General features: G+C 45.1%; 1 protein-coding gene across 1 annotated transcript; it reads right to left on the bottom strand.

The window, feature by feature from the left end:
- Nucleotides 1-752: 752 nt before the first annotated feature.
- HTRA4 (HtrA serine peptidase 4) lies at nt 753-9,794 on the bottom strand. Its single transcript, XM_069485277.1, has 9 exons — nt 9,314-9,794; nt 8,798-8,897; nt 7,820-8,024; nt 6,776-6,970; nt 6,308-6,340; nt 4,782-4,896; nt 4,323-4,380; nt 3,843-3,938; nt 753-925 (listed from the first exon to the last, which is right to left on the bottom strand). Exons 1-9 carry the CDS (start codon nt 9,792-9,794, stop codon nt 760-762), a joined length of 1,449 nt encoding a protein of 482 aa, XP_069341378.1. The 3' UTR covers nt 753-759.
- Nucleotides 9,795-10,181: the final 387 nt, after the last annotated feature.

The raw sequence follows: 10,181 nt of genomic DNA, 5'->3' as shown, positions 1-10,181 counted from the left end.
ACACCCTGAATGCGCCCAATCTCATCTGATCTCCGAAGCTAAGCAGGGTCAGGCCTAGTTAGTACTTGGACAGGGGAAGGAGCCCTTCTCAGAGTCAGAAAAGCTGCTGAAGACAAAAGTTGTTTCCACTGCTAGAGTGATAATTTGAGAATCATGAGTAATATTTCTGTGTGACAATCTGCAATTGTCAGTTTCAATTTGACTTCTAAATGACGCCAATCTTCTATCTCCACAAACCCCAGCCAAATGTGATACAACCTCAAAAACTCATTGATCAAAAGAGTATTATTAAAAAATTGATTATTCCTACACTCAATTCGGGTTGTTGCTTAATATTTGGTAGATAGATCTGTTAGTGTATGTGTGTGTTATATCTAGTTTGTGGCTATAGAGGTTTAAAATACTAAAGTATCCCTTCCCTCTGTCAAGGTTAAATTAGAAACTGTGCCTGTTTTTTAGTTGTTTCCTATCTTTAAATAAAATTTTATCAGTTCCCCAGACTTCCTGGCACCATTTCCTTCTTCCATTTGGCCTAGTAAGGCTTCTTAACAGCAGAATAGCACCCCGACCTAATGATCCATGAATGTGAGTGTGTGTGTGTGTGTGTGTGTGTGTGTGAGTGTGTGTGTGTTTTCAAAGTATCTTTCTTTCCTCATCAGAAAGAGATTCCCAAACCCCCTGCCATCTTTGGCACATCTTCAATACAAACCAGGTAATATAACTTTAGTTTTGTTAAATAATCTCTCTTTACAGCAAGACTCAATTGATTATTTCAGGTGTGACTGTCAGGAACAAAATTTGTCTTCCCCGATGAACAGTGATGGAAAGGGAATCATTGTCCTTAACAGCTTCAATAACATCCGCTGTGGTAGTAACAGGTTGCCCATTTATGCTGACAATTACATCGTGGTCTCTCAACCCAGAGCTAGAAAGGGAAGGAAAAAAAAGGACCATGAAATTGTAAGAAGAGGTTTTTTTTTTTTTATGGCATTACTGTTTTGCTGGCATTAAACATACAAACCGGGTAACCAGAAATAGCCTTAATCCTTCCCTATCTGAGGGCTGTTCTAAGATATGATGCAAGATCACCTGGAGGACAACAGTCCTGTTGACCTTTATAAAATTAATATCCTATCAATACCACGTAAGTTTACTCTTCCCACGTACTGGATTTGGTTTGGCATGGGAAGTTCAGCTGTTAATTTCTATTACTCTCTAACTTCTGTTAACCTCAGGCACGCTTCTGGTCTCACCAGCAAAAGTGAAAAGCCCAAGCAGCCCATTTTTCCCCAGACAAGGTTACATTTTGGTCAGTTTTATTCTGACAACCCACATACTTGCCCATCTTCACACACAGTTTATAGAGCTGGAAAGTATGCTGAAGTTCTGCTTCCAGTTAATCAAAAACCAATCAACCTGACTCTAAGTATTTAAAGCTCTGGCTCCCATAGGCTCCCTTTCCCCTAAGTTGTGATTATGTTCAGTGCCCTACATCATTGCTCCATATCGAATATATATTCTAGAAGAAGAAACTTGCTCCAAATACGAACACTGCTATAACTACATAGCCATGCTAATGATTTGTCCTAAAGGTAAGAACAGGCTGGAGGAAGAACATCAAATTAAATGACTCCAGGAGACCCTGTTTAGGGAAATAGAAAGCCAAAGGAAGACTGATAATGAGGTGGGATTATCAAGATATGTGAAGTTTTAAAAGAAGTAGGAAATTTAAAGCAAGTGGATACCAAGAGAAGCTTGAGTATAGAGCTAAAAGCAGGAAACGCCTTTAGAACAAGGACAGTTTAGGAGGATGACTTGGAACAAGTGTGCACAAAGAATTCATGATACTAGTTCTGTGAGTAGGAAAAGAGAAAAAGAAAGAAACCTGCAAATTATTACTGAGTGCCGACTACGCACCAAATATGAGGAACTCAGGCCAAACATGAGGAACTAAATGACCTTTCCCAGGTCACACAACTTGTAAGAGGCTAACGTAGGAGTTGATCCTGAGTCTTTCAGACTTGAAAACCCATCTTCTTGCCACTAAGTCATTCTGCCTTTCAGAAACAGAAAAGCAGCCTCAAAGGCAGGATCACAGCAGAGTCAAGCCAGGGTCCACATCCGCGCTGTCTGACTTCCTGTGCAACTCTGCAAGATAATCTCTCTGTACCACAGCTGCTTCCTCTGTAAAATCATTAATACCTATATCATAAGACTGTTTGGGGCTCAAATAAGTATCTGAAACACTTTAAATAGTGCCTCAGATACGGTAAATGTTTCATAAGTACCAGCTATTATTAGTGTAATTATTACTACTAGGTATAAGTGGGTGAAGGCCAGAAATAATGGATTTCTATTTATCAGGGACTCCCAGATGTAATTCTCACAGTTTAATGTACGTAGGAATCAGCTGAGGAATCTCGTTAAAAATGCAGATCCTGATTCAGGGGGTCGAAGGTGGGGGCCTGTGAGTCTGCATTCCTAACACGCTCCATCCAGCTGCTGCTAACGCTACCGGTCTAGTTTTGAGTATCAAGGACTTAGCTGAAAGAAAACACTATGGCCTTGAACCAGAAGTTAAAAATAAGGAGGAGTAGGGAGGTGGAGCAGGGAAGGAACCAGGAAAGTCTAGAAAAGGCTGTGACAAGCCAAATGTATTAATAGTAACATGAGACCTAACACTTAGCTATACCGAGCCTGCCTTATGGTTTCTTTCCCCCTAGTGAAAGTATGACTATAATCTACACAGATTACTGAGCTCTTGAAAAATAAACAGAAACACAGAGAGGCAATGAAGAAATAACAAGAGAGAAACCCAGGAGAATAACATTTGTAGGACAAGCTACCTCTTCCTCAGTAGTTACTATTAAATGTTTCAAAACAACAGTGAAGTCAGCTAGGTTCTCCAGCTGGGGGCTGTTCTAACCTTGGCTTTATTACACAGGTCTCAGTGGTAGCCTCTGACATTGTCATCCAGAGCTCAAAAGAAAGAAAGGATTTTAAAATACCTAAAATTTGTATTAAAACTTTTAACATTGTGGATTCTTCCCATTCGTAATAACTAATAACTAACATTTGTTAAACTTAGTAATAATTATAACCAATATTTATAACTAATAGTCAATAGTTATTAATGACTTAGTAACTTAATAGTTAATTAATAACTAGTAATATTGAAAGAGTAGGTTTGGGAATTCCTAGCAAAAAATTAAACTTATGCTATTAACTCATGAGTTCTTCTTGGACTTCTTAGACTACAGAAAACCATCTCCCCTCCCTCCTTTCCTCCCTCCCGGAAAAAAAAAGTCTTTACAAGTAGACAAGTCTAAGTCAGCACTATCCTGTAGAAATAGCCACATTTTTTTAAAAGTTTTAAACATATGAAAGTAATTTAAATAATATATCTTATTTAATGCAATATATCCAAAATATTATCATTGAAACATGCAGTATTTTAAAATTTTTCATAGGTATTTTACACTATTACATATAGGTCTTTGAAATCCACTCAAAACAACATACACCCCCCCAATATACTGCTATAGAATGATAATATCTCATACAATTCAGTGATTAAAGTAAAATGTAGTCCTTAAGAAACAAAAAAAGGTACATTTAATGGAAAAATATTTTACACTGCTTCTCAGTTTTTAAATTTAAATGAGTTAAATTTAAAATTCAGTCCCTTGGTCACATGGGCCACATTTCACGTGTTCAGTATACACTGCATGTACACAGCAGCCACTGTATCAGACAGAGCGAGTGTAGACCCGCATGCCTTTACCATGGCACACATCTAGAAAGAACAAAGCTGGACGGGTAAAGGCCTGCACTTATCCTACCTTTCTGCAGCTGTTCCTTGAATCACTTCATATACAAAAACCCCAGAACTCAGATCAGGGAAATCTGGATCTTGCCTTTTCATTTCTTGAAGAAGGCTGAGAGAAGTGAGAAGGTTAGAAAACATAATGAATTAATCTTCCGAGCCCTGGGAAAAGCCTGGAAGTCTTAGCAGGTACTCCACCTGTTCTGCTCAAGGCTCCCAGGGGCCAATGAGGATGTCATGGAGCTGATCACAGTCATTGTCCCCTGGGTGCATTCTGTCCCTCTATGCCAAAGCCTGGAACCATCTGACACTATAAAATGCAGCCACAGTGAAAGACACTGTGCACAGCCAATGCTGGTGCAAGCAGAGGCAAACAGGACCACAGTCCCCAGAGCACCCAGCTGCAGTCCAAATGCTTCAGCTTTTCTGTTAAGATTGTCCAGCTACAGCTTCTGCCTCCAAGAAACAACCCGGACATATTCAAACACATGCTTACTTCATAGTGAGGGGCAGCATTCGCAGACCCAGATATTTCTTCTGTGAAAGAGCCTTTCCTGGAAAGGAAAGTTGTGATGTGTTATTAACAACAAAACCTCTTTCCTTTTGGCAGAGTTTAAAAGACACCTGTGTTCCAGAATCTCTTTGCTATTATAGCTGCCCGCCACGAAATACATGCTTCAGAGAACCTTTGTCGTTAGCACATACCCTCCTCCCACCAACCTACCCACCTTCAGCCCCTGGGTTTCATTTCCGGGCTAGTTCAATCCAAATACTTCTGGGTACAACTCATGCTTGGTTTTGCGCCCAGTCCTCCAATATTGCCACCCAAACCACCATTACGGTAGCTGAGTACCAGTGTCCCTGTAGTTTACAGGGTTCCAGTGGCTGTCTCCACGAACGATTGAGTGCTGCTGATAAACACAAGAGGGCATGAAAAAATCCCAACTCCCTTTACCTTTCAACTGGCGCTCGTGGTATTCTGCCAAGAACTGCCTAATTCGATCTGAGGGAATTGCAAAGGAGATTCCTGCAGTCACCTTCAATGTATTTATGCCAATCACATCTCCATCCTGGCAAGGGAGGAGACGTCATTCAGTCGTGAAATTTTACAAACTGACCAGTGCAAAACCAGAGCAGCAGAGGAGGGAGTGAAGCTAGTTACTACAGTCAGAAAACAGAGGAACGAGAGGAAATGTACTTCAACAGAGAGCGGTGGCAAAGAGTGCGGTAGGGAACAAAGTGGGCATGCACATGTGTGACAGGTACTTTCCTTTCAGGGTCAAAGGTTCCAGGCTACTGAGGATTTTTTTTTTTTTTAATCTTGAGCTCATTTTTTCCTTTAGTAAGTTACACTGAGTTTAAAAGTGAACCACAGTTTGAATTTTGACACAGATAAGAGGACAAGGAGTTTTTACCCTTTTATTACTTAAATGAAACTAAAAATAAACATGGAAAAGGCAAAAAGCTGTTGGATTGTCAGCAACACTTGGATGCAACTAGTCAGAAGAATTAGGGAAACTGGCTTTAGGGGAACAAAGCTCTACTAAGCTAAAGATATGAAGCAGCATGTATTTTTCACTTTATGCATTTCATTATCCCTTAGCCATAATGGAAAGGATATAAAAGAGATTTCTGGTTGTATTAAAATACAGATTGTAATTCAGTAGGTCTGGAATGTGGCCTGAAACTCTGCATTTCATGCTTGCTCTAGTAAACTCATTGTCTAAGGGAGAGGGCAGAGACAAAAAATTACATGCAATGGTATAAGTAAAAAGCAGTCCATCATTTCAGACAGAATTCATTCTCCGAGAAGCAAATGTAATATTTAAAGAGGAACCAAAAGCAATCAGTCCAAAGGGACTCAGAGAGCATGAACACAGGTTCAGTGTCAAATAGCATTGCACTCTCTTACGTTTGCGCACGTATTTGAGCAACTAGAAACCCTGGCATTTCCACTAGAAATGCTGAATAAAATTTAAGAATAAAATACATGACAGAGCAACAGATGCTGGTTGTGGCTTTTCTCTCATCTGTAAGCAGGTCAAGACTAAAAACCTGGATGGACCACATTCCGTAATTAGCATTTTTAGATGAGGGACAGTTGTTCATATACGGCAGCAGGGGGTCTTCAAGGATCTGCATTACAGAACGCAGGTGGTCACCAGGCATAAATCTGGGTTTAATACCCAGGGCTCTTGGTAACTGTCCAATGCAAACAGAAAGCATGTTGATGACAAAAAACTGTGAAGCAAACCAGAGCCAGAATCCTGGTGCACTCAGTGGGATGAGATCACACACCAGGATGATAAATCCATCGTAGATCTTGAATTTTTCCTGACCATTTACTAATAATCCAAGAGTAGAAAAGCATCATTCCATAACTCTTCACACAAGAGTGGCACCCAAGTCTGCATTTCGGAAGGTGTAAAGTTTTTGGAAGTTAACAAGAAACAGGAAGCAGCAAAGAAAGTGGCCACTTACCAAGTTCACCAGAGGTCCCCCAGAATTCCCGTGCTAAAGACAGAATTTGAAAAAGCGGTCAGTAAAGCCAATGAATACATTTCTCCTTGTCATTTATACATAGCACCCAAAGAGGTTTACCAAAAGCACCCTGCTCTAATGAGCTCCTCTTGTTCCTCCAAGGCAGGCAAAATATCATCACCAATACTGAAGTCAGTACAGGTAAAAAACAGTAAAAGGACCCGCATCGTCCTACACAGGGGTGACCTCCATAACAAACCCTGAGAGACCACCCCAGTATCAAGGATGCCAATGATCATATCAAACAGACTGAACTCTAACAACATGGCATTCCAACCCTCACATGGGGATCTAACTGCACTCTGGACATCCCCAAAGGCCAAAAAGAAAAGAAGTCATTCTGTTCTTTTATTCTCACTGTACTGCCAGTATCTCAGGGGCTGAGGATACACCTCCTAAGTGACTTACATTAATTATTGCATCAGTCTGGATATAGTCCATATCTGAATCCTTCAGCCCCAGCTCTTTGCCTCCTCGCTGTGTAGTGCTGACAATTCCTGCTGTCACTGTGTTCTGCAGAGAAAATGGGCTGCCCAAGGCAACCACGAACTCTCCAGCCCGAAGGTCAGATGATCTTCCCAGTAGTAATACAGGAAGGTCAGTCTGGAATGGTCAAGGAGGGATGAAGAAGACAGAAAAGTAAAAAACAAAACAAGAGCAGAAGTGACCAATATTTGTGTCTAACACAGATATGACAGTCAATATCACCTAAGAAGCACCCTCCCATACAGATTCTACGACTGCCTTCTACTTCTTCCTAAAAGTTCAACTACCACCAAGCTCTTGCTTGTGAAGATGATTAGGATCATCTCTGAGGTCTAAAATAATTGCTTTGCAGAATTTACTCTTAGCAAACCACCAGGAAGGTAACTGATGAACATAAACTAACATTAGCAATTTCTTTAGTTCAAAGATTAACAGTCAAAGTGAATAAGGCACAAACGGGAAGATGACCCAGGGCAGCACTTCTCAAACTGTAATTCACATGCAAATCACCTGGGGGTCTTATCACAAATGCAGATTCTGAGTCAGTACATCTATCTAGGTGGAGTCTGAGATTCTTAATTTCTATAAAGCTCTCAGGTGACATGGTGATGCTGCCAGTGTGCAGAACACACTTTGTGTAGCAAAGACCTCAAAGTATTCCCTAGCAGCTTTGAGTCTACTGGCAATAATTTCTGGTATCCTAAGCAGAGAAATAATTTTCCAAGAAGCAGCATCTGTTGAAGAGGAGTTGCAGGAGAAAAATTAAGACTGCTCAATAGTTAATATAAATTGTTAGGGATGTACGGACAGGCATGGAAGAAAAACAAAAAAGAGTGTGAAGAACAGAAAGAAACTAGGGAAAAAACATAAACCAGATGGAAAAGATGTGGTGTGGGAAAGAAAATATCAGCAAATAAATGAAAATCCCCAAATATGCAGACTCTGATTCAGCCCTCAAATACTCACATTTGGCTCAATCTTAATCAGTGCAAGATCCAATTTATGGTCAACGTCCTTGACGGTGGCTTCATACTGGGCCCCACTCTGGAGCTCCACCTGAATCCGCTGCTGGTTAGTGATGACATGAGCATTGGTAATAATGAGCCCATCCTCAGACACGATGAACCCAGAGCCGCTGGATGCAGGAATATCCTTGGTGCTGAGAGGCGACCTGTCTCCACAAGACAACAGCAGAAGGCAGGAAAATCAGGGAAGCCAGCCATAGTGTGTGAGTCACGGGAACCTCACATTTCTTAAACATACTGTCATCACGGTTTTCTCAGACATTTTGCTTTTCCCTGTCTGTGTTTTCATTTTCTCCACGCACAGATGAACTTTGCACAGACAGCGCCCTAGTCTTGTCTTGTGAGCTGGTTCCAACTCTCCTTTTCCAGGGCCACTGCTGCCTTCTTCAGAGCTGGTCAATGCAGCAACCCATGGGTCCTCTGCTGCAAAGAGGCTGTACCTGCTCCTAATACTATGGGCAAAGTGGGCCTGGTGCCACAGTATCAGGGACCCAGGCAGGAGGGAATCAGTGGGGTCTGGGTCTGTCTTAGTTTCCACTACCAACTGGCCTGTGGCATGGGACAAATTAATCCTGCTCTCCAGGTCTGGGTTTCTTTGCATGCAAACAAGGGGGCTGGGCAAGATCACCTCCAAGATGCCTACTAGCTCTTCTATCTGACCTTAAATTTTGTCTGTGGGAGATGAGGGAGAAAGAAATCCCAGCCACCCAAATCGCAGGAGAAACTCAGATTTGGAAGTCAGAATCCTTGTGCGTCTGCTCTTTGACTAAATGACCTTGAACCGACGATGCCACCTGTTCAAGCCTCAGTTTCCTCAAAGCAGTTTTTACGACTGCACGCTGCTTGTACAGGGCCTGGAGCAGGCAAGCACTTAGAAACAGTGGCTGGGGTAGTTAACGTCCCCTCCCATCTCCGTTACCTGCGGAACAGCTGCAGGTGGACCACAGACGGCGCCACCTTCTCCACCACCGCGGCGATGAAGTTGTACTTGCTCCGGAGCAGGCCTGCGTTTCGGGTCCCTGCGAAGAAATGCTCCTTGCTGGAGGGCAGCAGGAGCCCGGCTCCCGCCCGTCTCAGGTGTCATCTCCTAAGTCGCTCTGTGCCTCTCCTCCCTCCGTCTGCACTTTCCCTCTCCTTCCTCCCTTCGGCCTCCCCTCCTATGCAATGCCTTGCGGGAACCAGGCCTGTCACCCTGACCGGAGAAAACTTTAAAAGGGAAGACTGTTCAGAAGGTGAACGGGGAGAAACCAGGCGGCGACCGGCAAGAGACACCCGCTAAGGCAGGAGGGAATCCGGGACACACAGGGGCTGCGTCCCCGAGGCGAACGAAGCCGGGCGGACCCTGCGCGGAAGGCGCGATGGCACCAGGGCATGTTTACTGGCGCTCCCGGAGAAAGTTCCAAAAGCGTCCCGAGCGCTCGGACGTCACGCTCACCTGGATCGCCGCAGTCGCCCTTCTGCACCGGCACGGCCGGGAGCGCGCCCCGGAGGCGCGCGGCGCGGTTCTCGGCGCGGAGCGCGCACAGGCTGGGGTAGGTGCGCCCGTCGCTGCCGCACACGGGCGCGCCCGCCGCGGGGCAGCCGCAGGTGCCGAGCCGGGCGCCGCCCGGGCGCACGGGGCCGGACCGCGCCCAGCACTGCAGCCCCGGGGCGCACGGCCGGCCGCGGGCCCCGCCGCAGGCCTCGCCCTCGGCCGCGGGGCACACGCGGCAGCAGCCGCAGTGATCGAGCAGCGGCGCCGTCCCCGCCGGGCAGGGCGGCAGCGGGGGGCAGCGCGTCGGTTCGCAGGCCGCGGGGCAGGGCGGCCAGGCCCGGACCCTCCAGGCCTCGGCCCTGGGGACGGGCACCGGCGGCAGCAGCAGCCACAGCAGGAGAAATGGCCCGAGCCCGGCTGGCCGCAGCTGAGGTCTAGTCATCCTGCTCTCCTCCTTCTGCGCTTCCACTTCTCCAGTGACTTCACTCTGGACCCGAAAACGCTCTAAAATGAGCAACACTTTCTCCCGGCCAGGGTGCCGCCTCCGCCGCCCCCACACTTTAGGGGCAGAGCCTGGCAGTCCCCTCGGTACCCACACCCACACATCCCCCGCCCGCGCCCCGGGGTCCCTCGCCCGACCCTGAGCGGGGACGTCCTCGTGCAATACGGAAGACCTGCTGGGGGCGCACTGACAACACGGCTCGCCCACCCAGGCCGGAAGGTCAGTGTGAGGAAAACCACCGTATTTCAGTATTTTTTTACATGGTTTTATTACAAAACAAGCAACAAAACAGTTTTAGAAAATTATTTTTTTGCTACATACCAATTA

This window comes from Eulemur rufifrons, chromosome 12, assembly GCF_041146395.1.
Source record: "Eulemur rufifrons isolate Redbay chromosome 12, OSU_ERuf_1, whole genome shotgun sequence".
NCBI lineage: Eukaryota > Metazoa > Chordata > Mammalia > Primates > Lemuridae > Eulemur > Eulemur rufifrons.
Note: the sequence above shows the minus strand (reverse complement) of the source record. Positions and strands in the feature narration are given on the sequence as shown.